The sequence below is a fragment of the Oryzias latipes genome, chromosome 2, assembly GCF_053564925.1.
Source record: "Oryzias latipes strain Hd-rR chromosome 2, Olatipes_Hd-rR_3.1".
Taxonomy (NCBI): Eukaryota; Metazoa; Chordata; class Actinopteri; order Beloniformes; family Adrianichthyidae; genus Oryzias; species Oryzias latipes.
The window spans coordinates 27,637,740-27,665,526 of record NC_136238.1 but is presented as its reverse complement, the minus strand read 5'-3'; the positions used below and the strand labels follow the sequence as shown (position 1 = coordinate 27,665,526).

The 27,787-nt window shown below is 43.0% G+C and overlaps 4 protein-coding genes, 1 long non-coding RNA gene and 1 other non-coding gene across 6 annotated transcripts in view; 4 read left to right on the top strand and 2 right to left on the bottom strand.

The window, feature by feature from the left end:
* Nucleotides 1–27,787, top strand: part of LOC144986855 (uncharacterized) — a 265,622-nt gene that overhangs the window by 16,401 nt on the left and 221,434 nt on the right. The window lies entirely within an intron of this gene.
* The window catches only part of LOC144987094 (uncharacterized), a 270,314-nt gene that overhangs the window by 226,501 nt on the left and 16,026 nt on the right, over nt 1–27,787 (top strand). The window lies entirely within an intron of this gene.
* Nucleotides 479–1,882, top strand: LOC144988000 (uncharacterized). Its single transcript, XM_078938017.1, has 3 exons — nt 479–681; nt 910–1,226; nt 1,344–1,882. Exons 1-3 carry the CDS (start codon nt 668–670, stop codon nt 1,385–1,387), a joined length of 375 nt encoding a protein of 124 aa, XP_078794143.1. The 5' UTR covers nt 479–667; the 3' UTR covers nt 1,388–1,882.
* On the bottom strand, nt 3,757–3,962 carry LOC144990742 (small nucleolar RNA U3). The gene has a single exon (XR_013654698.1). It is a non-coding gene; the product is annotated as a small nucleolar RNA U3 (small nucleolar RNA).
* LOC144988093 (uncharacterized) lies at nt 5,641–7,229 on the bottom strand. Its single transcript, XR_013651875.1, has 4 exons — nt 6,964–7,229; nt 6,313–6,408; nt 6,087–6,183; nt 5,641–5,959 (listed from the first exon to the last, which is right to left on the bottom strand). It is a non-coding gene; the product is annotated as an uncharacterized LOC144988093 (long non-coding RNA).
* Nucleotides 14,821–25,945, top strand: LOC144987730 (uncharacterized). The gene is made up of 2 exons (XM_078937019.1): nt 14,821–15,649; nt 22,199–25,945. Exon 2 carries the CDS (start codon nt 22,216–22,218, stop codon nt 23,725–23,727), a length of 1,512 nt encoding a protein of 503 aa, XP_078793145.1. The 5' UTR covers nt 14,821–15,649; nt 22,199–22,215; the 3' UTR covers nt 23,728–25,945.

Genomic DNA, 27,787 nt, shown 5'->3' with positions numbered 1-27,787 from the left:
AAAACAAAACTGATTTCACAAAATTCACTGACTAATTCATCACATTTACCTTAAAAGCTTCACATGTTAGAATAAGTTTAAACTATTTCGTTTTGTACCAGCATATCAGAAACACAAACAACAAGGATGTTGGGTTGGATTCTGAGTGAAAGTCTGTTGTAACAAAAATGTTTCTTTACTCGCCTTTCACTAAGAATCCAAACAAGACGTGATTTGCTCACTGTGAACATTTCATTTACATTGAGTTCAAAGTAAAACTTTGTTTTAAAAGTACAATGTTTGAAGTTGTTGTGACCAACTTCTGCTGGAATGTCACACCTTTCTGCCTCCCCCCACCATGAATAGCCCTTACATGAGCTATAGGCCAGACAAAGAAGTTGACTTTTCATTGGTGGGTTCAGTCTTGACCACTCCTACCTTAAATTTACATCACATTGAACCTGACTAGCCAGGTTTTTAGCATAAAAGAAGCTAGTTTTCTCCTGCTGTCTCATTCTTCCATCAACTGTTGAGTCTACAGACCTTTCTGCTGACTACAGACAAGATCTTTCTCCTTGACGCATTTTTAATTGATTTGATTGCTGATTTTACAGCATTGCTGTGTCTGCTCAAAGATTCTTCCAAAGAGCTCCTCTTTGGCAGAAAAGATCCTGATTTTGAAAACAAGATGTCTGCCAACAAGTAAGTAACTTTAAAAAACATTTAGGGAGCTTTTTTCTGGTATAATTTGAGTTTTATCCTGGTTTTACAGTAAAAGAACAAGTTTAAAAAGTTTGATCCACTTTTACTCCTGCTTTGGGTACATTTAGTCCTGTTTGGTCCACTTTTAGTCCTGCTTTGGGTACATTTAGTCCTGTATTTAAATGTTTTAGCCCTTGTTATTTTTTAAATGTTTCACCTCTGCTACAGGAAGCCTGACCGTCGCATCCTCCACTGCCCGCTCTGTGTTAAGGCCACGGAAACCCTCGCAAGACACCTTGCTCGAGTCTGCATGAAGGACAAGTCCCCAGAAGAGCGTCAGGCTGAGCTTCAACGAGCAAAGGACTCAACTGAGCTTTGGACTCGGCAGGGCAGAGTCTGGGACTACAGGGAGCTGTTCAGATGGTGTCCACACGCGCCAACAAGACGAACTCTCGTCCAGCAGTTGCTGAAGAAGGAGTTCCTCATCCAAAACCTCCCTCCAGACTTTGATGACGCATCACTGAAGTGGCCTCTTGCAGAAAGAGGTAATTATATATTCTTTATTCTATCTTTGTATTTTTTTACAGCCTTCTCACTTCTAAGCACACAAGGCCTTTGACCCTAGTTTAAATGTCTTTTTTTTTCTTCCATTTAATCAAAAGGTGCCCAGTCTGGCGACGCCCAGGACAGTGACACAGATGATTGATGGGGAATCTGAAGCAGGAAACCTGCGTCCCCACAGTGGAAGGGGGCGTGTCATGGTCTCCTACATGCAGAGATGTACAGAGTGACGTGGCTGGATGAGTCACTGCCACAAAAGGGACATGTTCATACACAAGAAGCTGGTGCCAAAGACTGGAAGAGACCAATTGTATTTCAGAAATGATGTTTCTTTTTTCCTGACATTTAAGATTTTTATTCTGTAAAATGACTGTGGGGCCTTTAAAAAAAGTATTTTCCAAAGCTACATGAAACATTTATTCTTGTAAATTTTCTTTTTTTTAATTTGAATTTGTACTCCCATTTGTAACCACTAATTAAATGAGCATTATCAGGATTTCATCTTTTAAGCTGGAGTTTTGTAGGGGGAGCCTAGCTGGATCACACCCCCTTGTAGTTTTGGAAAACAAACCAGATAAAGGAAATTGGACCTCTGTAGTAAAAGGTGAGCTTTTGAATAAGCACCCTTTTCTAAAAGCTATGTCTATTGTGGTTCATTTGAGCATGCCTCCTTCAGGTGCACAGCACCAGGGGTCTTCCATAAAGCATGTTTGTCTGACTTTAAACCTGAACTCTGGCTGAAATCCGCCTGAACTTGCTAACTCTGGGTATGTCAGTTCCAAAAGACCAGATATAAGTTAGCATAATTACGCTCGACTTGGTAACCCTACGGTTACCAAGCCTAGGGCGACGCCCCAGACAGTGACCCAGATGATAGGGTTACCAAGGCCCATGGAGCTGGAGCATTGATCTGGCTATGCGGCTCCAGGAGGAGAGCTGGCGGCCAGACAGAGAGCTGCTGCTGATGGAAAGACAGCCTAATCATCTCCTGAACTTTAGCTTTCTGGTTTCCATGGAGACCATCAGAAAAAGGTCCCTGATTTGATTCTGGTTTGTAGTTTTCATCTGGGGTTAACATGGGACAGCAAACCTTCAAAGTCGCTCAGAGAGACAGAAAGACGGCGGAAGCGTCCGTCTTTCAGACTCATCAGGAGAGAAGATCACTGAACGGAGAGAATCTGAAGGATCCAGACATGGAGACGTGATTCCCCATGATTCTAGGAGGCAGAAAGGGCAGGTATTCAAACCCCCCTAGGGTCCTGTGTGTGCACGTCTGACCAGCATCAACCTTTTATTTCTGTTGGTTCATATAGTTTTGCATTTTTCAAGAGGTTTTTAGAACTTTTTGAGCTTTTCCAGTCTGGTTCTACTGGTTTTAAAGGTCAAATGTTTGTGTGTTGGAAGTCCCAACCTGACAGATGAGCAGAATAATAAGGCAGGCAAAGCCGTAACACTGCCCCCTGGTGGACAGGAACTCAGCAGTGCAGCTTCAGGATGGAGTGGCTTCCAACAGATCAGATCAACGTTCTGCTCTCTGCTAAAGAGGCAGAACGTCTCCTTCTAAGAAGAATCCAGAGTTCCTGATCACAAACATCAACTGAAGCCCAAATCAGAGCTGATCAGACTGCATGGAGCCCAAGCTCCAGAAAAGAGGAGAAAAGAAGAAGTCGTCCACATGAAGCTTCACCTTAGAGGAAAAGAGGAGCTGCTGAACTAAAGTACTCGAGTACTGAGGAAGACTTTCAACCTCTGATGGATTCTGTAGAACATTTGGAACTAGAATGTAGAAAGTGCTTCAGTTCCATCAGCTGTCAGTCTGCAGCAGCTTCATCTGCTGCCTCCATCCTCTCTCTGTGAGTCTCTGCAGAGTTTTTCTGCAGCTGCTGGTTTTTCTGCAGCAGCAGCAGCATCAGAGCCAGAGAGCCAAAGAAAGTGGAAAGTCTGAGAAGGAAGCAGCTCTGAAGCTCTGCAGCTGACGGTGCAGCTTCAGGACTCATGAGGAGGAGCACATGCACGGCTCTGATGCTGCTGAACGTCTGACTGAGATGATCCACATTCAGAAGAGAGTTTCAGAGTGAAAGACGTGTGGAAGAAGAGAATCCTGAAGGTTTCTGTGCAGACATGAACTCAGTCAGAGAGCGTCTGAATGTTGGAGGATCCAGAAGAAACCAGGAGCTCATGAAGGTGGTTCTGTTGGAGCAGAGAGCAGAACTCTGATCCCAGTTTCAGGAACAATGCAGGCTCATGTTCTGGACTGAAGAGTTCTCCTGAAATGTTCTGTTCAGACTTCTTCAGGATCACATCTGTGTGTGAATGTGGAGGTTTGTCTGAACCAAGCTGCAGCTCACTTTGAAGCTCCTTCAGGCTCACACAGCAACAATGACAAAGACTGAAGCTGCTGTGCTGCCCTCTAGTGGCAAACATGGCATCTGCAGCACACGTTTCTGCTTGAATGTTGGTTTCTGCTTTCATAGAAAGAAACAAAAAATATTTAATCTTAATACAAACTAACAGTCCACTCAGACAATGTTTCCTCCTTCAGTGTCACATCCAGAAACACTGAACAGTCTTCATCAGTGAAGAAGATTCTCATCTTCTCACCAGCTTCCTGCTCTGAAGGAAACATCTTCATTCATCATCATGGACAGCCAGACCAACCTCTGTAGAAACACAATCCTCTAGTTCCAGACTAAAGAACTGATCCCTGAAAGTAGAGTCTTAGTGAGTTCTGGATGTTGTTTGTCCTCTTCTGTCTGCAGACAGGAACTCCTGCTCCTGGTCTCCTCCTGCAGATCACAGACTCACACCTCCTCCAATCATATCGAATTAAATAAATGCCAAAAATTGAAAGGGCGTAAAGACAACTAAGCGGGCGTATTTAGAAACTGAGTGAGTGAACCTTAAAACTGTGATGGCGCAATTCTAACCAAGTGACCCCGTATTTTACAACTGAACGGCTTAAATCCTAACTGAGCAGTGATCCTGCTCGGTCAGTTCTCTTTTGCGCCCTCACCTGGATTTACGCTCAGTGTTAAGGGGGTGTTTTTGTCACTTGGGGGCGGCATAAACCTTTTTCACACTTCCGCATTTTTTGACCGGAAATACGTCAATGACGTGTAAAACAACTTCCTGTTTGCGTAGCAGCAGATATGAAGAATGGCAGAGTCGAAGAGTTGCAGTTTCTGTTATGTTCCAGGCTGTTCGTCTTCCAACCAAAAACAGCCTGGCCTCTCATATCATTATTTTCCTCTGGATCCAAACCTGAAACCCAAATGGATATAGGCGATCTGAAGAGAGGAAGGGCATAGTTTTAATGTAAACACAGGTAGCACCCTCTGCTCCCGGCACTTACTAACTTCGCTCCGGATGTGTGGTGCGGCTGCGTCGTTCGTCGCCTGAAGAGTGGTGTCGTCCCGAGTATTTTCCCTTGGAAAAACTTTACTGCTCCTTTGAGAAGGGAGTCAGTATATGACAGAACCTCAAACGTCAGTCTATGCAGCTATGCTGTGAAGATAGCGACACGGTGGCTAAGCTAAGGCAGTAAAGATGGATCAGGACTACGTGACACACCCACCTGCAGGTAAGGTTGTTCATAATGTGTTTGGTTAACGTTAGTCAACTATGTGTACCGTTATTGGATAAATGCATTTCTACCTGAAAAAATTAATGTATATAATAAAAGCTGTTCACGCTCTCACCTATTTTAATTACATGTATTTAATTAATTTTGGGTATTTTGTCATTAACCAAAATAAATGAAATGTATTTGTAATTAAATACTTAACATACTTTTCAAAACATGATTACTGTGTTGTGTTGAAAGGTAGAATAAATATATCAAGACTGATTTTTAATTTCTTTATCTTCACAGGTGCTCTGGATGAGGCTTTGGATTACATCCATGACTTAGAAGCCAAGTTCCTTTGCTGCAGCCAGGAGACGATGTCATGGCGGACAAAAGTTCCTCATTGAAGACCTCCTTACTGACAATGGATCTGAGATCATGATTCCACCTTTTAAGCTTTCAGCTCCATCAGCAAGGAGGAAATAGAACAAACCCAAGCCATTACCCGCCTCAGAATTATAGTGGAAAGAGTGATCAGTAGGATAAAGTCCTTTCACATCAGGGACTCTCTGTGCCGCTCACACTGATGGGCAGTGTGAATCAGATCTGGCTTAAATGCCGTGTTTTGGCAAATTGTCAAGGACTTTTTTGTGTTGAAGAGTGAATTAATGTTTGGTATGTAAATAATGTATAATGTGCAAATAGTATGGAAAAATTTAGTGTTTCCACATATTCTTAAAATCTAGTTAAATATAATTGTTATATTCGTAATATTTTCCTGTTGAAATGTGACTTTGACTTCACAAAAATAATTAGATGAACAAATAAAACAATTTTGGTCAAAATTGTGCCTCATTTAATATTTTTAGGTATGCGTAACAACAACTGATTAATAACAACACAAATAACATCAAAGATTTAGAATAAAAAAGAACATTACAGATCATCAACAGTAAGACAGAAGGCTGAACTGATTTTTAAAGACAAGATAAGTGTAATTTAAGGTATGCATTCATGCATTTGCTATAATATCTATCCAAGTTCTCTTTCATTCCATCTCAGAAACCCCATCCAACACAGCCATGAGAGGTTGGGGCTGCACCTGGCATAATCTGCTTCCAGATGCCATCAGATATGGATCTGGCAGTGGTCCTACACAAGAGAAACACAACACACAAAAGTTAGACATAAGTGCATAACTACATTTAAATTTAATGTAATTTTTTTACATTTAAACTTAACTTGCTCTCACAAAGCAACAAAAAGTTAAATTATTCACCTGTATATGCCTTGTACAGTGTGGACCTCAGACCGTCTTAGCCAACTGTTTTGGGCTTTTGCACCACCAGCTCACTAACCGGTTCAGGATGGATTCCCTTATAAATAAAAGGCAAAAAGAAATTACAGTCTGTAATAACTACTGGGGGTGTTTTTATAATAATCTACAGTTGTTATGGATACACATCCGTTCTTAAATCATAATGATAATTTGATCACAAACCCACCTGTGTTCTTGGTCTGTGCCATCTTTGCAAGCCACTCGTGCAGGCCAGGGGGGGGGGTGGATCAGCCTGCTGACCCAGCTGTGAATAATGTGCGGTCTGGAAATTAAATAGGTTAAAATTAAGACATACTTATGTTGCTACATCAATGTAACATGAAACTATAACTGTCAGTAGGGTGACCAGATTTGAGTTTGTAAAAAAGAGGAGTGAAGTGAGTTTGTGAGATATTTCATCGAGAGTAATTGGTGTTCAGATCTGCATACATGAAGCAAATATGATTACATTTCATCTATGTTCAATGTTATTTTATCATATAAGTATCGAAAAATAGGACATGTCCAGGAAAAGAGGACGTGTGGTCACCCTACTTTCAGAAAAATAATACTAATAGTAAGTGAAGAAAGTGCCGCAACTGTCAGCAGCAAGAAGAATGAAGACGCAAACGGGCACCTTAACATTTCTTATTTACAGCTTCACCAAATTTTTGGGTGTTATGTTAATCTCATGCCTTTTCACTAAAACATACACACAACATATTAACTGCGATGTGTTATACCTTATATTACAAATAACACCAGGATTTACAGTTGACGTAAACAAACACACAGAGTTACCGGTGATGCGGCTATGGCTAAGCTAGCTGAAGCTTACCTTGGTAATGGTGGATAAACTCTTCATGGACGAATTTATATCCCTTGTCCAATTTGTTTCCTTTAGTGGACGAATGCATCTTCACACTCTTCATCGCATCGGCGCTGATGAACTTCGGAACACAACTCAGGCTCTTCGAAAACACTCTAGGCTCTGCCATTCTCCGCCAGCGAAGCACAAACCGGAACTAGGTTTACACGTTGCTGACGTGTTTCCGGTTTTTGCGAAAAAGGTCTATTGCTTTGAAAATTCAGAGAACTATATAGAGAACTATATAGTGCCGCACTATATAGGGTTTTAGTAGTTAGGGCGGTAATTCGGACACAGGGCAGGAGTATTGTTAAGATGTATAAAAATAAATTTTAACATAAAACGAAAATGTAAATATGTACATTTGATTTTTATATGAAAATTCTTTTGAGATTGTTAAAAATGGCTCAGATTTAAATAATGCCTGTAAATAACTCATTTTTGTTACTGCATTTATTAAACAAATTGCAAAAACAACGACGACGTTACATTTTGTGAACAATATTTTAAACTTAGGTAAGCTTAACAGACTCTCCTGTCACTCTGTCCCTTCGTGCTCTTTCCTCCTCTCCTCTTTCAACAACAACCTTTACCCCGACATGACAACGATTACAGTTTAATGATAAATAAATACAAATGTGATCAAGTGTCTCTTACTCCCATCCGGCACGAGCTTGCCTGAAAACAAACAGGCTATCTTTCTCCACCACAGATGGATCAGATTTTCCTTATCCTCGTCAGTCCCTACATATATAAACACATTTTAAAAATGTGTTAATAACTTATTACTACGGTTAGAACTCACTGTTTTTTTATGTAATATCAACAGCGTTTGTTTTTAACATTCGGCGCTAATTCGCGCTAGCGTTAGCTTTAGCATTACCGAAATTGATGAGCTTCAAAACAATGTAGATAGTCGATTGAGGAATATAACATATTTCAGTCAGACAACTCTTGCAGAAGAACATTTATTTCACGACATCTTTAGGTTTTCACAACATCTTTAGGATGACATTCACAATTTGATTCACAACTTCGTTTTGGCATAAGGCTCCGTTCAATTCCTTGAGACAATTATTTTTCCATACACTTTCGGGTAACAACCCCCGTAACGGAGCCCACAGGTGGAAGCCGGGGAGGAGGGAGGGGCAAAGAATGAGCGCTGAAGGTAAGAGAGAATGAACAATTGTACACCTGACTTAAATAGGACGCTAAGCAGGTGGGTTAATTAACAGACCCGCCCTAGGGGAGTAACCTGCAATTCTGCCGAGTGTCTGCCCGAAATGCGACGTGTCGCTTATTTCAGTCAGACAACTCTTGCAGAAGAACATTTATTTCACGACATCTTTAGGTTTTCACAACATCTTTAGGATGACATTCACAATTTGATTCACAACTTCGTTTTGGCATAAGGCTCCGTTCAATTCCTTGAGACAATTATTTTTCCATACACTTTCGGGTAACAACCCCCAACACCAAGATCATCCAGAAGAAGAAGAAAATGTGAATGTATAATGTATAATCAGTGTGTAAATAAGATGAGGTGTGTTTTCGGCAGCATTCCATTTTCACTTCATTTCATTTCATTTCATTTCATTTTCCAGTATGACTGCTATGTGTTTACCCGGCACCATTGACCGTTTGGCCGCTCCCTTCGAGAACCACTCTACGAAGGGAACATGCTATCTAGTGTATCTGCTATGTGTTTACCCGGCACCATTAACCGTTTGGCCGCTCCCTTCGAGAACCACTCTACGAAGGGAACATACTATCTAGTGTATCTGCTATGTGTTTACCCGGCACCATTGACCGTTTGGCCGCTCCCTTCGAGAACCACTCTACGAAGGGAACATGCTATCTAGTGTATCTGCTATGTGTTTACCCGGCACCATTGACCGTTTGGCCGCTCCCTTCGAGAACCACTCTACGAAGGGAACATGCTATCTAGTGTATCTGCTATGTGTTTACCCGGCACCATTGACCGTTTGGCCGCTCCCTTCGAGAACCACTCTACGAAGGGAACATTCTATCTAGTGTATCTGCTATGTGTTTACCCGGCACCATTGACCGTTTGGCCGCTCCCTTCGAGAACCACTCTACGAAGGGAACATGCTATCTAGTGTATCTGCTATGTGTTTACCCGGCACCATTGACCGTTTGGCCGCTCCCTTCGAGAACCACTCTACGAAGGGAACATGCTATCTAGTGTATCTGCTATGTGTTTACCCGGCACCATTGACCGTTGGGCCGCTCCCGTTCACCAGGGGAGCATACTATCTGAAGAGAGAAAGAGAAAAAGAAGACTGGAGGGGAGCCAACAAGATTACACAACCTGATTCAATTTAAACACCATGCATTTTATACTCATCATTCGCGGCTTCTACTTGAGGGAGGACTTCTCTTAAGATAATTATTTTCCTTACGCTTTAGGGTAACAAAAACCCCCAACGCCAAGATCATCCAGAAGAAGAAAATGTGAATGTATAATCAGTGTGTAAATAAGATGAGGTGTGTTTTTGGCTGCATTCCATTTTCACTTCATTTCATTTCATTTTCCAGTATGACTGCTATGTGTTTACCCGGTACCATTGACCGTTGGGCCGCTCCCTCCGAGAACCACTCTACGAAGGGAACATGCTATCTAGTGTATCTGCTATGTGTTTACCCGGCACCATTGACCGTTTGGCCGATCCCTTCGAGAACCACTCTACGAAGGGAACATGGTATCTAGTGTATCTGCTATGTGTTTACCCGGCACCATTGACCGTTTTGGGTCGCTCCCTTCGAGAACCACTCTACGAAGGGAACATGCTATCTAGTGTATCTGCTATGTGTTTACCCCGGCACCATTGACCGTTGGGCCGCTCCCATTCACCAGGGGAGCATACTACCTCAAAGAGAGGGGGAAAGAAATGAAATGGGAGCCGACATAAGAAGTACTCCTACCTGATCTTAGAACGTAAAGCCCTCGCCCGCAAAACGCTGTGCGGAACTATAATTCTAGCCGCCATGGACGACCCTAGGATGACACAAACTTACATCCAATACAATGCTCCCGATGACATCCTATGCCATGAATGAAATAACCCCATATTTTAAGCTTCCATCACATACTATGACGGGTTAACGGCCATAAACATTTCATCTGGCATAATATTCACACAAGCTTAGTAAAATCCATTATTCTAAGCTGCCATCACACTATGACGGGCTCGACGCCATTATATACACATTATGCATGCTACTCACGCAGGCTTAATAACTTCCATTATTACGAACTCCAACGACAATACCACAACGAGCTTAACGGCCACAAAGTTTTCTCCCATTTGGCATACCAATTAAAATGATTGAATTGATACAACTTAGAGCAACCTAAATTTTGAGGCTTCCACCTGACAAATAATTTTCTTTCAACATTCATAATCCAAGAATTTCACACTCATTCTGCAGCTGACATAGATTGATTCAAGCCAGAAGTGTCCTTGGAACGCAGAGGAGGTCCACCACCCCTTCACTTTCAGTGCAGCAATAGGTACGTTGAGCAGTCATCGTTGCAGCACCAGATCAGGGAATGCATGGGTGACATCATTTCCTGGAAACGGAGAAGCTGATCGGGGCGTGAGGGTTCGCAGGCTCAGGATGCGATGCATAGATAAAAAAACAAAGCAGTATTAGTCTTTACAAGAATATATAAATAACCCAGAAACTGATCAGTTTCAAAATGATTGAGATAAATTAAATAACAGTGCTTTTAAAAACAAATCTTAGAAAGTGAAATTTAATAGATAGTTAAGGTAAAGACCCATTGTGGATTTATCGCACCCTAGAAACCACCATAATTACAAATTCCAACAGTGAAATAATAGTGAAATATATGACCTGCACGAAATCTTAACACCAATTTTTTTTTTTTTTTTTTTTTTTTTTTTTTTTTTTTATATTCCAATGATAAAAGTAACCTTTGACAGTTTCAGAGGGACGCACCTTCAGGAGGCCATCGAGGAGTAGGAGTAGTAGATGGGAAGAGTAGCCAAGGAGATTTGTAGATGAGGAAGGTCAACATCCCACGTAGCAGAGGATTACAGCTCGGCTGGATTTGATGCCTTGTATATGATATTAATGGTTCTCAAATTTTTTATTTAGCCAAGGGCGACTGGATACTGCAAAAGAGAACTTGAGAGCCATGAGGGATCATAGGTTTTGATATTTATTTATTTATTTATTTTTTTTTTTTTTTTTTTTTTTTTGCTAGACTGAACCTTAAGCATTCAGAGGCGGAGTATAACAAGCCTCCAAATGGGGATGCATCTAGCAGAGTGCCATCTGCTTAGAAAAGGCAGACCGAAGACTGACTTGTGGACACAAGATTTAACTCTTGAACTAAGCTTGAGAGCGCAAGTGATATATTTCCTATGGTCAGGGTAGAAGTTGCTCAAAGTGTTAATTAACCAAGTCAACCGATGACACAATACTATCATTCAATATTGAAACAGCCTTAATATAATCTCCAAGGATGAAATAACCGGACGACCCCTTAAGAACCATCAGAGCTGTAGATTCTGGCGGCCGGTCAAACACAAACCACTCTTCTTAAATCCTTTTCCCCCAGACCAGAAGGCGCAGACACAGGAGAAAAAGTGGAGGAAGCCTGAAGACACAACAGTCATCACAAAACCACTCCAGGCATAGAGAGGGAAAGATCAAACGCAAAACACGAAAATCCAGAACAGGAACACGCGGCCCAGGATCGAACTACCCCCAGCCGAGAAAACAAGGCCGCGACGAGACCGACACACTCACTAATGCGGCCGACGCAAGTCCCTGAGGACAGGGCAGGACCCACTGGGGTACACAGAGCAGGGAAAAAACAGGCGGAGCAGAACGTGCGGGGGCAATGAATGAGGATCGCTGAGTGAATAAAATGAGCCATAGACGCTGCATAAGAGAGACCAATCATAAGGGAAAATGTCCATAGAGCAGAGACGGGTCCAAGAGACACTGATTCACATTCCAACTAACCAGCAGCTACAACAACGAAGAAAACAAACAGAAGAACCGCCATAATAATAAAGCCAGCATCAATTAAAGACAATCAAGATTTACACACAGCTCCCAAAGAACAAAACAGCAATAGAAAACAAATGCTAAAAGCCACGATAAATTCAGCCAGCATGAGAAACCTGTCCAAACGAAGTCTGCCAGCCTTCACAACCACAGAAAGGACCCCACAACCCCTGCAAAAAAAAAAAAAAATAAAACAACCGGACGACGCAGAACAACGCAGCAGAAAAGAATCAGAAGCGCATCATAAAGGACCCGGAAAAAACTACAATTCCCAGGGTCCTTAGGGGCGTGACGTCACCGAAGTAAACAGGAAGTGAGACGCAGCCATAGAAAACTACACGGGAAAAGTTCCGCATGAAGCTCACCGTGGATAATTGGGGTGACCACGGCAGACGAGAAGACCCGACTACTCCTGATCGGGGGGGGGCACGGACATCCCGAACATTGCGGAAAGCACACCCCCTGCAGATGCACGCGACCGCGGCGAAACGAACGCGCTGTGCGCCGTCAGCCGCCCGCGGATCGTCAGCCGCCCGCGGATCGTCAGCCGCCCGCGGATCGGAGGAGAAATTAAGGAGAGCAGACGCGGCGAAACCAAAACCCCACATCAGAAAGATGGGGATCATCCTTCCCAAGGACGGGGGAACACGGCAAGACGCCGAAAGAGAAGGAGACCCGCGGGCTCGGAGACCGGCAAAGAATGAGCGCTGAAGGTAAGAGAGAATGAACAATTGTACACCTGACTTAAATAGGACGCTAAGCAGGTGGGTTAATTAACAGACCCGCCCTAGGGGAGTAACCTGCAATTCTGCCGAGTGTCTGCCCGAAATGCGACGTGTCGCTTATTAAACACATCATCTTACATATTTACAAATATATTTAAAACAGATACTTGATACTTTTAAATATACTTACATTTTTAAGTCCTCTTTCTCGCGCAACCGTCCGCCATCTTCGAATAATTCAAGCGCAGTGTATTGTGGGTCACACGCAATGCATTCTGGTATGAACGCAGTGCATTCTGGGCAATATTCGCCGATCGAGTGAGCATCGATCCACACTGGTTTTTCGTAGAGAATTCTGGGAAATTTCTAGTGCACATGATTTTTGAACTGTAGATTTGGACAGCACTACAAAATGGCGACCGCACTATATAGTGCACTATATAGGGGTTAGGGCGGTAATTCGGACACAGCCAATGAGTTATATAGCTAGAGGAGACATCACGTGATTCCTCATGGGAGGAGAACACCGCCATCTTGGTGAGGTCAAGTCTCTGCTGAACACATTAAATAGTCTGTCGAACTACAGACCGATTGCCCTTTCCAGCAACATTTCAAAAATTTTAGAATATGTTTTATTGACTAGACTCGAAGTGCATCTTTTAACAAGTGAGAACCAATTTGGTTTTAAAAAAAGCCTCGGCACTGATATGTGTATCTACGCGTTACAGGAAATAGTTGGGAAATACCTGCATCTGAATACATCTGTATTTCTGTGTTTTATTGATGCCACTAAGGCTTTTGACAGGGTCAACCACCTCAAGCTTTTTCAGAAGCTAATTAATCAAGGAGTGCCCAAATATCTTGTACGACTCCTGGCTTTCTGGTATGCTAATCAAACAATGGTAGTCAAATGGGGCAATGTATTATCAGAGCCTTTTTATGTAAGCAATGGAGTTCAACAGCGGGGGGATCCTCTCTCCATTTCTATTCAATGTGTATATTCATGACCTATCCACTAATCTGAATCTGTGCAAAACTGGATGTGTTGTTGGATGTCAAACCTTTAATCATCTTATGTATGCTGATGACCTTGTCATTTTTAGCCCCTACAGTGCTGGGTTACAAACACTTTTAAAAGTTTGTTCTGACTATGGCAGAGACTTTGACATAAAATACAATCCCTCCAAAAGCAAAGTAATGATCGTAAGGACCAAAGACGACAGAAATGTAAACTTTCCTGTTTTTAAGCTTTGTGGAACGCCTCTGGAACAAACATCATCTATCAAATATCTTGGACATTTCATTACTGACGATTGGAGGGATGATAGAGACATTCAGAGACAGTACTGTAAACTCTATGCTCAGGCAAATATGCTGATGAGAAAATTCAGTGCATGTTCTCTTCAAGTGAAGTGTTCGCTGTTCAGATCTTACTGCACTCCTCTGTATACGGCCCCTCTTTGGTGGAACTATGGACGTGGGACATTCCACAAATTCTTAGTGGCCTATAATGATGCTTTTAGGCTTCTGCTACAGGTGCCCAGGTGGTACAGAGCCAGTCAGCTGTTTGTGGACGCTCACATCCCCACCTGTGAAGCTCTACTGCGTAAGCTTACATACAGCCTCATGGAACGCCTGGACAAATCTAAGAACTCAATTATCATGTCTGTGACTGATCCCAAAAGAAGCTCATGCCGCTACACTTCTGCCCTAAGGAAACACTGGATACAGCGATTATACTCTTTTTAAGTTATATCTTTTTACTTTTTATTATAAATACTGTATTTGTATCTTATGTTTTATTTTATTCTCTTTTCTTCCTATGGACCACCTGAGTCTGAAATAAAAGTTTGATTGATTTTGCAAAATGCCGCTTCATTGTGCCGGTCTTTTGTTTTTTTGAGAAATAAGTCCACAAAGGAGGAGGACATAACATTTCACAGGTAAATACTATAATTCTTTCCTTTTAATGCTTTTCATGTTAACGTCAAAGTGTTCGTGTCAGATGAAATCTTTCCTGTTTGAATGAGTTTCCTTCATGTCACAATAGGATCCCAGATCTCCCATCAGGCCTTGCAGCTCCTGACTTTGTGATGAGTTCCTGCAGAAACTCTTGGAAATCTCATGTTGATTCTCTCCCAGTTGACATCCATGGAGATTTTCACTGCTGTTGTTCAACTGTAGAGTTTGTCACAGACGCTCAAACTCATGAAGAGTTCAGCTGGAAGTTGAGAACGAGGCTTTGAAACCAGCAGCAGTTTGAGTCCATTCTGATGTTCCATTCAGGTTTCTGCTACAACAAGCCTTTATTTTGAAAGAGCCAGTGGGGCAGAAACAATAGAAGGATGAGATTACCAACCCCCCCTGGAATGTTGCCCCCTGTGCAGTGGACTAGTGGGGGCAGGGACGGCTGAACCAATCACAGAAGACTGTTGCAGCTTTCCCTCCAAAAGTCAACCAATCAGATGTTGTTGTTTGGATTCTTTGTCTTGAAGTTTCCCATGTGGAAGCTTCCAGAGTCTTTTCTGTTTGGTCTGCAGGCTGAGCAGAACTGACTCCTGCAGGATCACAGGAACTTTCAGGAAAATCTCCAAACAGGAGAAAAGTTTCTGTTTGGACCTTTTTTCTGGGATTGGAGACTAGCAGATGATTGATCGGAGCTGCAGTGAAGAGGACGGCGGTGTTTGTGGGAGTTGGAGCTGAAGATCGGAGCAGGAACCATGTCTTCAGAACCTCAGGAAGGTTCTGTCAGAGAACAACTTTCTGCTGCTGAAGGAACCATCGTCCAGAACGAGGAGGAGCTCTGTCGTCAGCGCAGACTGCTGGATGTCATCTGGAAACCACAGCACAGCTCCACCACATAGGTATGTGACCTTCATCAAAGAAACAGAGAAGCCCTTCACTGATTTCTTCTTCATCATATGGGATTTGATTTTGTGTTTTTCAGCTGCTGATCTCAGGTTTCTTCATTTATTTAGTCACTTACTTCAATGTCAGAAGCAAAAGCTGTTCTTCTGTCTTATGTAGAGACGCGCGCTGAGCAGCGCTTCCGGCGGAACTCTTTCTGCCAAACAGAGCGGGCTTGACTACGCATGAGCTGCAGAACCACTCTCTGTTCGAACGAACATAACTTTCTCGAGAGGTCGTCTAAAGTTGGGCAAATTTTTTAAAAACCTACTCGACATATTTGTCGTTTGACTTCCATCCCATTTTTCTTTTGACCGTGCGGTATTCACCAAAATTTATTCGGCAAAAACTTCGGTCGTGAAAAACCACTTCGCAGATTTTAAGGTGAGTTTGTTGAATCATAATTTTGCCATTAGACTATTTGTATATGTGTTTTCTTCATCTCCTGCAAATTTCATGACTAAATTCAAACGGGCAAATACCTTTTTTAAGTCGCCAAGTCCGCGTTGTGAATGTCCGCCGCCTCCGCCATGATGGAAAATCCTTTGTTTACAGGGCTCACAATACTCTTTCGTAATTCTGTTATTTTCTATAATCGTCGTGTAAAATCAGCTCTAAATGACTTTTAAGACTTTTTTCTACGAATCAACAACAGTTAAATGTGAAATGAGAAAGTTATGACACTTTGAAGCCTCTCATCCATGTTTTGGTCACACGAATTGTACAATTTTGCTGTTTATCTGGGGCAGAATTTTCGGACAAAATTTGCTCACTTAAAGTGGCATAACTTTCTCATTCTTTGAGCTATCTGGATGATCTTTATGTCATTGGAAAGCTCTCTTTAAGGCCTTTCCAATGACATAAGAATTAGGTAGATCCAGTTAACTTTAAAATTTTAGTAACGTCTCTATCTTATGGTTAAAAGCAACAAGAAACAATTTCCCACACAAGCCTTTCATCTTCCAGAACATTCAGATCCAGATTCTAATGGAGCGATGACTGTTTCTAGTGGAGGATTCTGGTGACCGTCGCTCTGCAGTCATTGATTCACTTCTTTCATTCTTTCTCAGCAACAGAAAGTTTCCTGAAAAGTGTTGATTTAGAAACATCAGTGCTGTTAGACACTGATGCTATGCCAATGATTGCTGATGCTGTTCCATGGGTCGCCTCATGTAATCATAGACTGTTTTAAAGTCAGTATTTTCACAAACCAGACTTTGTGATGTGGTGGAAATGCAGCAAAATGAATTCATAAGACATTCATAAAAGGTTATTTCACAAATATTTGAATCTAGTGTGTTTCAGAGGCGCCTTTGGAAAATCTTACACTTGGTGCTAGACCGAAAACTGTGATCAGTCAGATGTCAGTGATAAAAAAAAAAATCCTAAACATTATACTGTTGTCAGGCTTTTTTTGTTTTGATTTACTATAGAATGTGATCATGAGCACCAAATTAGAAATCTCTAGTAAATCTCTCGCGTTTTCTCAGCATGTTTGGATTTGAGTTTACAATTGGATGACAATAAAGACGTGTTCATAGCATGTATAAGTCAATTCGATGCAATATCATTTTCCTGCATTTTTTTAAAGAAAAAATATTCATCTGGTCATGGGGGGGTACAGGGTAAACGACATCAGAGAGTACAGAGACTCGTTCCAGTCGATCTTTCAACTTGGGCCACCTCGCCTTGTTTCTGCAGAAACCCAGCCACATGCTTATTGGCCAAGAGCTGCGTGTTAGCCACCCCTGCTCTAAAAATTAAAGTCCCGCATGCCGGATTTGTCATTTAAATTTTGGTTAATCAGATCAACCTTAAAGGTTACCGCCCCCCATGGGACAAAACACCCCCTTAAAGACCTGTTCACACCGGGACGAATTTCGCAAGCGATATTCGCCAACGTTTAACGCCTCGTGACTAAACAAAGGGCACCAAAGTGAGTGTGTACACCGACGCAAAAAAACGCCATGCGCTAAAGCGTCATTTTTAAAAAAAAACGCCACAGGTTCATTTTTTTTTGGCCTGACGCGCTGCTTCAAAAACTATACGACTAATGAGAATGGCGCTTTTGCACACGTGTCTGGAGCTTCTGAAGTTACAGTAAAACACAACTTGGAGACGCTCAAACACAAAACTGTCGGAGAACGGCGGAGAAGATATACGCTAAGTAACGTCTACACTACCGCGAAGAAATAAGACGAAGATGATGCTCACTCACTGACGGACATTCTAAAATATCCCCGAGCTCTGGGTGTCATCCGCCTGGCTGCGGGGTCTGGGGCGGGGTGGGGTGGGGGGCTTGTCGGCCCTGTCCTATGGAGGGGCATTCCGGGGGGTAGGGGGGGCCCACTATTGGTACGGGGCGGGGGGGCTGACCGGTCGGGGTCTCCGCTGAGGCAATCGGTGGTTGCCCCGGCCGGTTGGCTGCCTTGGTCCCGTCGAGGCCTGATCAGAGCTCTTCTAGGGCCGGCGTTTGGGGGTGGGGGCCTGGGATTGCTCCGGGGGGGGGGGGGGGGGGGACGCTTTCTGGCTCCTCTCTCTCTGTGTGGGGTGGGTGGTGCCGGGCCTGGAGTGTCGGCGCCTTCGGGGTGGGGCCCCTGGGCCGGGTGGGCCTGGCCCCTTTGCTGGGGGGGGCGGGGCGGACAGCTGTTTGACCACCGGGGGACAGTCTACCAGCTGTCCCCAACTTACCCCCTTCCTCATATAACCTCATATTAGGGTGAGGGGGTGGGGGGTCTAGCTTGCGATGCGCCTTGGGGGGGAGCTACTTGGCAGTGGCCCCCCTCCTATGGTTACCGTACGGAGTGGGCCCCCCTTCTTTCGGTTTTATTTGCACCTTAGACATGTAGGGTCCTTGGTAGGGGGGGGTGCTTGGACATCACTGCCAGCAAGCAGCAGATGTCCTCCTAGCACCCTACCCGCCAATTTTAACCGCACCTTAGACATTTAGGGCCCCTTGGTGGGGAGGGTGAGGGGACATCAGTGTGAGTAATCAGGAGATGTCCCCTTAGTGCCCTACTCGCCAATTTTAACTGCACCCCCCTTAGTACATACACCCCTCCCCCCTCAATATATACATTCCAACATAAACACACATACACGCACACACATTTTGCAAGGAAGGTGGGACCTGGGTCCATCTGTCCCCTGCCCCTTCCCTGGTGGGGGGTGCGGGCCCCTTGGCGACGGCGGCCGTGTCCCCTGGGTGCCGGCTTCCTGGGCCCGGCGGTGCTCTCTCCGCGCGGTGGGGGGGTTTACATTACATCTGAGCCGGGGGTGTTCGTGTCCCTGGGGGGTGGGTCCTGGTCCTTGCCCCTGAGCGCTGGGCCCCGCCAAACTTCCAAATGTGGCCGAGCCTGGTCGGGCCATATTTACAACACCCCTTTTGGGCCCCCTTTTTTTCCCCGGGGTTCCCCCCTCCTGGGCGGGGGCGGCGGGGCCCTGCCTTGCTCCTCCCTGGCCCTGCCTTGCTCCTCCCTGGACCAACCGTGGGCCGGGTGGGTGGCTGCCTGGAGCGCGGAGAGGGTCTCCCTTGGGGGGTCCTGGGGTTGGGGCGGGGGGATGCCCGGAACTCCTGGGTGGTGGTGGGGTGCTCGTCTGGGGCTGTGGACGTCCTTCTCCGGTGGGGCCCTGCGTTGGGCTCTCCCGGCGCGGCGGGGGGCTGCTTTCCTGGTTGGGCTGGGGCGGCGCTCTCTTTCCCTCCGCACTTCCCTGCTCTCTGGCTCTGGGGGGCTCGCGGCGGTCCTGCTGGCCCTGGCCTGGGTGGCGGGCTTGGTCGCCCGGGGGGGCGGTTGTTCCCTGCCGTTCCCGTGTGGCGTTGGGGGGATTCCGGCTGCCGCTGCTGCTGCGGCGGGGGTCTGGGTGTGGGGTTGGCTGAGCGCTCCTCCTCCTTCTTTTCACATTCCTCCATCCATTTTAGAAGAACATAAACACTCACCTGAGCACAGGTGTTAGCTCACCTTTGCACTAATAGTTTGCATGATTGAATGATCGAAAGATTTCACACTAGTTGGTTTAAAGGCATAGGTATGCGTTTGTGAACACTATCTGTTTTGTGTACATGTTGACATGTGGACATTTTTGCAGCTAGCAGGTATGTTGATAACATTTCAGTGTGTGTGTGGACAGGCCCCGCCCTTTTTGTACTACATTTTAACCTTACCGTAATGATAAACAACCAGTAAACCTGTCTGCTCTATGCTGCTTCATGGTCTTACCGCCCCCCCCTCTCACTATCACCCCCCTCTCTCTAACATCCCTCTCTTCTTCCCTTCTTTCCTTTTCCGTCCGGTCCAACACCAGAAATTTTCAAACATGGTTGAAATTAATAAAGTTTGGCCTCAATTACAAAAGAGGTTTATCCAGACATACCTTTGGTTTGTCTGAAGATTAATAACCCCTCTTGTTAAAGTAAAATATGTCCAACACAAGAGGCCCTCAGCTCTCATCTGCCTGCCTAGCTGTTGGACAGGACAAGTTAAAAAATAAATAAATAAATAAATAAAATATCCCCGAAAACGCTCGATACATTTTCAGCTCTTGTACCAGTCGATAAAACTCCCCATGTTCTTCTCTTCTCGTAACTATGGGATGTACCCAAAATCGGCGTTTTTTCCGGCGTCTTTCATCATTCAATAGAACAATAATTTCTACATCGCTGGAGCTGGAGCTACTGGTGCTTGAAATATTCATGTTTTCTTTGTATGATTTTGACAAGCGCTTAATTACTTGCTCTCTTCTTCTGAGTGAAAAGCGAGTCTAAGAAGCGTAAAGCTGCGCAGCGCCACATTGTGTACAGGGGTATTTCTGTTTTACATTAAGCGCCATCTAATCACTCGGCTCATCGTCAGCGAAAATCGCTTGGGGATGAACACAAAAAACGTGTTGAAAAACGCTGGCGAATAACGTGCGCCGATATTCGGCCCGGTGTGTACTGCCCTTAACACTGTGTGCAAATCCAGCGAGCGCGAAGGGACCACTCAAGGTCACCACTCAGTTAAGATTGCAGCCGTGTAGTTGTAAAATGCGGGGTTGCTCGGTTATAGGGTTCGCTCTCTAAGTTCTTTAATACACTCGATCAGTTGTCTTTGCTCCCGTTCACTTAATGGCAGCGAAAAAACACCACAATTATGTGATAATTTCAACAGTAAACAAAACATAAACACTATAATTTCCCTTGTTCTACGGTGTCGCTGACACGGCTAGTAACACATGGATCCTGTAGGAAAAAATCTGTCGCTTTTAGATTTCTTTCATGCGTGTTCTTAAGTCAGGAGAATGACCAGAAAATGTGAACGGAATAAAATTAAGAGTTTTTATTGTCCCTAACAAAGAGCTATAAAACAGATCATTTGGGTTCCCAAATCCAATGCCTGCAAAACGTAAGAAGTTACATTCCGAATTACATGAGGCTGTCTGAGAACAAAGGAAATTCCCTGAGTGCAGACTTTTAAACATGTGGAATCTCCTCCTCCGGAAGCATGATGGCGGCCGAATCTCCGCCTCTGGCCGCTCGGATCGGCTGAATTACTCGGAATCACAGCATCTGGTTTCTGCTTCGCCTGTCCGGGGGGCCAATTTACAGATGGACATGGTATGGCCACCAAATGAGTCCCCATGTGGTGCACCACGGGCGGCAGGAACTTCCCAGCAGCCAGTAGGTCCTAAAGCTTTGTTCTCCACAGGAGAGCAGGCGCCTGAAAAGTTTCCAGGGATTGAATAGGTCCCAGAGATGATTAATTTGTGGTCCATGTCAGACTTACAGCCCAGTCTTCCAAATGGACTTAGAAGATCTGTCCCTGCAGGGGGATGAGCTTGGAGCTGAAGTCAAAACCTTCTCACATATGCAACTTAAGGATGTACCTTCAAAGTTCAAAGGACGGAAACAACACACACTAATAAAACTAAACTTCAGTGAGATAGAAAAACATAATAAAATGAGGACAACAAATATATATTCCTTCAATCTCGTCCAACAAGCTGTTGAAGGCAAAATGACAAAGAAACTTTTTATCAATCTGTAATCTTCCACATTCATCTATATTTATACATTCAATTCAAAATAACTTTCCAATTCACTTTAAAATCTGCATTTCATTGGGAGCTTGTGTATTTAAGTACACAAATATGATTATTTCACATTATATACAGTACAGACCAAAAGTTTGGACACACCTTCTCATTCAAACAGTTTTCTTCATTTTCATGACTATGAAAAATGTAGATTCACACTGAAGGCATCACAACTATGAATGAACACATGTGGAATTATATACATAACAAAAAAGTGTGAAACAACTGAGAATATGTCATATTGTAGGTTTTTCATAGTAGCCACCTTTTGCTTTGATTACTGCTTTGCACACTTTTGGCATTCTCTTGATGAGCTTCTAGAGGTAGTCACAAGGTTCCTGACTGAGCAGATTTCAATTTTTATTTGTGTTTGAAAATACACAAACTCATTTAAAAGTTTAAAAGGCCTTTTTCTTGTGTTTGTATTCCTGTAGTTCTCCCTCAGCATTGGATGACTGAAGAGGAAGATCTCTGTAACCAGCAGAGCAACTTTAGAGTGGAACAAAAGGTACCAGAACCTGCCCAAAGTGAAGAGCAACAGAAGGAACCAGATCCTTCACTGATTAAAGAGGAACAGGAAGAACCAGAACCTCCACAGATTAAAGAGGAACAGGAAGAACCAGAACCTCCACAGATTAAAGAGGAACTGGAGGAACCAGAACCTCCACAGATAAAAGAAAAGCAAGAAGAACTCATAAGTCAAGATGAAGAGTTGCCTGATATGAAGCAGGAGACTGATACCTTGATGGAGATTCCTACTAATGAGGAAGATGAGAACAGTGAAGCAGATCTAAACAATCAGAAGATCTTTAATGTAACTGATAGTCAGGATGAAGCCGGAAACCAACATGAAGAATCAACATCAACTACAGATAAAGAGACAGACCCACAGAACAGAGATCAGAGGAAGAGAAGAGACAGAAGTCATGTCCAAACTGGGCCTGATGAAATTTATTGTGCATGTAAAAAATGTGGTAAAAATTTTAGTTGCTGGTCTCAGTTGAAATTTCACATGAAAACTCATACAGGAAAGAAGACATTTTCTTGTAAAAACTGTGAAAAAAGTTTTAGTTATAAATCTAGTCTCAAAAAACACAAGACAATTCATACAGGCGAGAAGCCCTTTAAGTGTAAAGATTGTGATTCAAGTTTTAATCAAATATCGAATCTAAACACACACATGAGAACTCACACAGGAGAAAAGCCCTTTTCTTGTAAAGAATGTGATGCAAGTTTTCGTCAAAAAAATGGTCTCGAAAGACACATGAGAACTCACACAGGAGAAAAGCTTTTTACTTGTATAGAATGTGATACAAGTTTTAGTGACGCATATAATCTCAAAACCCACATGATGAGTCACACAGGATTGAAGCCTTTTTCTTGTAAAGAATGTGATAAAAGTTTTAGCCAAAAATCAAATCTCAAGACACACATGAGAACTCACACGGGAGAAAAGCCTTTTACTTGTATAGAATGTGATACAAGTTTTAGTGATGCATATAATCTCAAAACCCACATGATGAGTCACACAGGACAGAAGCCTTTTTCTTGTAAAGAATGTGATAAAGGTTTTAGTCACAGATCTAGTCTCAAAACACACATGAGAACTCACACAGGAGAAAAGCCTTTTTCTTGTAAAGAATGTGATAAAATATTTAGTGTAAAATCTCATCTCAAAACACACATGAGAACTCACACAGGAGAAAAGCCTTTTTCTTGTAAAGAATGTGATAAAAGTTTTAGCCGAAATTCAAATCTCAAAATACACATGAGAACTCACACAGGAGAGAAGCCTTTTTTTTGCAAAGAATGTGCTAAAAGTTTTAGTCATCTATCTCATCTCAAAACGCACATGATAACTCACACAGGAGAAAAGCCTTTCCCTTGCGATAAATGTGATGCCAGTTTTAGTCGAATACCTACTCTAAAAACACACATGAAAACTCATTCAGGTGAGAGATAGTTTTTATGGCTGATAAATGGCTCAGCCACAGATGTAATCTAGTAAAATGCATTAGAGCTCACACGCGTGAGAAGCTTTGATTTTGTAAAAATAAATAAACAGTTAACAGTTACATCAGCCTGACCTTTAATTACATGTACACACCCCCAAGCTGGTGGCCTCAATAACACAGACATTGATGTTGTAAATCAGTTCAAAGGAGGCGTTAATTACATTTTCTACCTGTCGTATTATTATGAGAAATGTTTTGTAAACATCTTTAAGATTTGTTGTCATAATTTCATTATTGTTTTAGACTAAAAGAAGGGACTGCAGTTTTAATTTGTCAAGGCATGTGAGCTAGTAACCATTAAGTGAAAAATGATTTTCCCACATTCTTTTAAATCCACTAACTAATGTAATCAATATGAATCAGCTGATGTGGATGAAAGTGAAATTTCTGAAGGAGTTTTCAAGCAATAAATCAAACTCTACTTATACCTCAGTTAATGATCACTGTATTTAATTAAGCATATATGATTTAAGTGACATTTTTGTTTTGTTTTCTGTCTTTTTAATCTATGCATTTCATCATTTCTGTAATGAGTTTGATAAATATGTGTAAATTCTTTATTGCTTTGACCACAATGCTTGAAATAAATCAATAAAATCAAAATCAAAAATCAGTTGTGGGTGTTCGTGAGTGCATATGGTCCTGACAGTGAGAGGAATGAAGAGGAGAGAGTGACCTTCTGGAATGACTTGGATGAGTGCTTGCAAGGATTTGGAGCAAATGTGAATATTGTGCTGATGGGAGATCTGAGTGCTAGAGTCGGTGATGAGAAAATTGAGGGTGTTGTTGGAGGGCATGGTGTTCCTGGAAAGAATGATAATGGTGAGAGACTGATAGGAATGTGCACTGAAAGAGAGATGGTGATTGGGAATACATGGTTCAGAAAGAAAGAGATCCATAAGTATACGTGGGTGATACTTATGGCAGAGTGGTGGAAGAGTGATTGATAAAGCACTGATGGATTATGTGGTGGTTTCACAGGTTTCATGTAGTAGATTGCTGGATGTAAGTGTGAGGAGGGGAGAGAGTGAAGGTATGTCTGATCACTATTTGGTGGAAGGAAGGTTGCTAGTGGGTATGCCATGGGCGAGATCGAGAAAGAGTGGGGATGCAAGACAAGTTCTGAGAGTGAGTGTTTTGAAGAACAGAGAGAAAATGTGTGAGTATCAGAAGGAATTAGGTGGCAAGTGGAATATGGTGAAGGAGCAGATGGTTGTTGGAGTGGAGGAAGAATGGCAACAGTTCAAGAGTGCAGTGGTTGGATGTGCAGACGAAGTGTGTGGTGTGAGATGTGTTGGGGGGTAGTGTAAGAAAGGGAAGTGAATGGTGGTGCGAGGATGTAAGGTTGGCTGTGGTTGAGAAGAGATGTGTGTACGAAGTATGGCTACAGAGAAAGGACAGGGAGTCATATGAGTGTTATAAGGAGAAGAAAGGGATGCTAAGAGATCTGTGCGTGAGGCAAGAGCGGCTGCGGACGAAAGGTGGGGCAGACAGTTGTCTGATAATTTTCGAGAGAACAAAATAAATGTTTTGGAAGGAGGTGAAAAGGGTGCGAAAGGGAGTGTCGGGGAGGGAGGAGCAAGTAAAAACAGAGGATGGAAGGATGTTGAAAGAGTGGAATGCAGTAAGAAAAAGGTGGGCGGAGTATTTTGAGAGGCTGTTGAATGTGGAGGAAGACCGGGATGCTGTGATTGCGATGGATGGAAGGGAAAGTAGACTGAATGTATTGGGAGAGTTGAATGAAGCGTTAATTACGGGAGAGAAAGTTGAGCAAGCTGTGGGAAAGTTGGTGTGGATGGGTGTGCTGTGGAATGCCTGAAGTAAGGTGAAGTGATCGTGATTGAGTGGTTAGTGAGACTGTTGAATGTGTGTTTTGCAAATGGGCAGGTGCCGCTTGATTGGAAGAGTGCGTGTGTGGTTCCCCTGTACAAGGGTAAGGATGATAAGTATAAATGTGGTAGTTTTAGGGGTATTAGTCTGCTGAGTGTTGTAGGCAAATTGTATGGGAGAGGGCTGATTAATAGGGTAGTGGAGGGGACTGAGTGTATGATTGGTGAAGAGCAGTGTGGTTTCAGGAGAGGTAGAGGGTATGTGGATCAGGTGTTTGTTGTGAGACAGGTGTGTGAAAGGTTTTTGGCTAAGGGAGGGAGGTGTTTTGGGCAGTCATGGATTTAGAGAAGGCGTATGATAGGATTGATAGAAAGGCGTTGTGGGTTGTGTTGAGTATTATGGTATTGATGGTAGATTGTTGGAAGGTGTGAAGAGTTTTTATAGAAACAGTAGAGCGTGTGTGAGAGTAGGATATAGCATGAGAGTGTGGTTTGGATGCTCCAGTGTCTTTTGGATTCAGGATGAGTCCATGCAGTTCTAGAAATCCCACCATGATGATCATCCTTGGGAACTTTCCGGTTCCGGGTAACACAGCAGGACGCGTGGCGTGCCTCTCTGCGAATACAACTATCTTCAAATTACTTTAAAATTTGATTGTTCTCCAAAAAAGAGAGCTGACCATGCCCCCGAAGAAAACCCAGGAATAGACCTCAAAAAGTCTCTTGACATTATTCAAGAAAAGTTTTATGGATCAAGTGTCGGCTAAGCTAACGCCACTTTGGGAAATGATGGAAGAGTTCCGAAGATTTCGGGCTCAAAACGAGCAGCGAGAAAACCGGGTCGAGATTCTGGAGAAAAGACTGGACGATGTGGAACAGCAAGTAAGGATGAATAATGTCATTCTCACTGGAGTACCAATCAAGCCTCGAGCGAAGCTGAATGCAGCTGGAGCTAGCACTGCTAATGCTAGCGCTAGCGTAGCTAGCAGTGCTAATACGGTGATCGGTGCAGAGTCTCTGGTACGCCAAATGGAAACATTTCTCACATCTAAAGGGTTTGATCATCCAGCCATGACTGAACAGCATGTTTAGCATCAGCTGTTGTGACACATTTTAAAACACAGTTAGCAATGCCAGACAGCTGTCGAACTTGTGCATTAGCACCTTCTATTTGAAGGCATGAAAAGTTACCATAAGTGTTTGTGTGGATCTGTTGCAACAGATGTAGCAGCCCCAACACTGCGGCAAGCAGATGAAGCAATGATGCCACAAATCAGGCCTGCCCTATCGCGCCTGTGTTGATTGGTTGCTATGGGGGGTTGACTTGGACCAGATTTGCTGGTTGATGTCATGCATTCAGCATCTGCCCACCATGGAAATCAAATAAATAAATAAATGAAGCATGCACCGCTCCCTCAGACACATACTGCTGCATGAAGTGTCACAAGCATCGTATTTGGATTTGTTATTTTGTGTTTTAACCATGTTTTTGTATTTTGTTTTTTTCCCTGGTACAATAAAAGCTTTCTGTTCTTCTTAAAAAAAAAAAATCTCAGAGGATCTGCTGTTTATCTGAACGACCATCTGACCAGAAGGATTAATCACTTTCTCCATCGTCTGACGTCACCTGAATAACAGCAGAGTTCTGACATCCAGACCACTTGACCTCAACTTCCACCACAGCTGATATCAGCTGAAGAAGGATATGGACCTGAATCTAATGTCTGCAGATATAACATCGAAGAGAACTATAAACTCTGTCTAAACCCAGAAGAACGGCTGTTATCAGTAAAAGAAGAAATACCAACCTTGGACAATCGACAGTTTATGGACCCTTTTTATTTTTCCCTTACAGCATTACTTTATTATAAAAAAATAAAAATACAAACAAAATATATAAAAAGAGTAAAACAAATGATTAATCACTTATTGAAAATTGTTAAATTGATTGACCTTTGATGATTTTACTTCACTTACTCCTAAAATTGATAAATTGATTCAAAAATCTTTCCTAATGTAGCATAATTTTGCACATGTTTTTAACTTTTGATACTTGATGAAATTTTGCTATGAAAATTCCTGAAACAGTGTTGTCTGCTTTACTGATATAGTATTATGTTTTAAAGCATATGAATGACTTTTAAAAGTAACATAATTTGCATATATTTCAGATACTGCA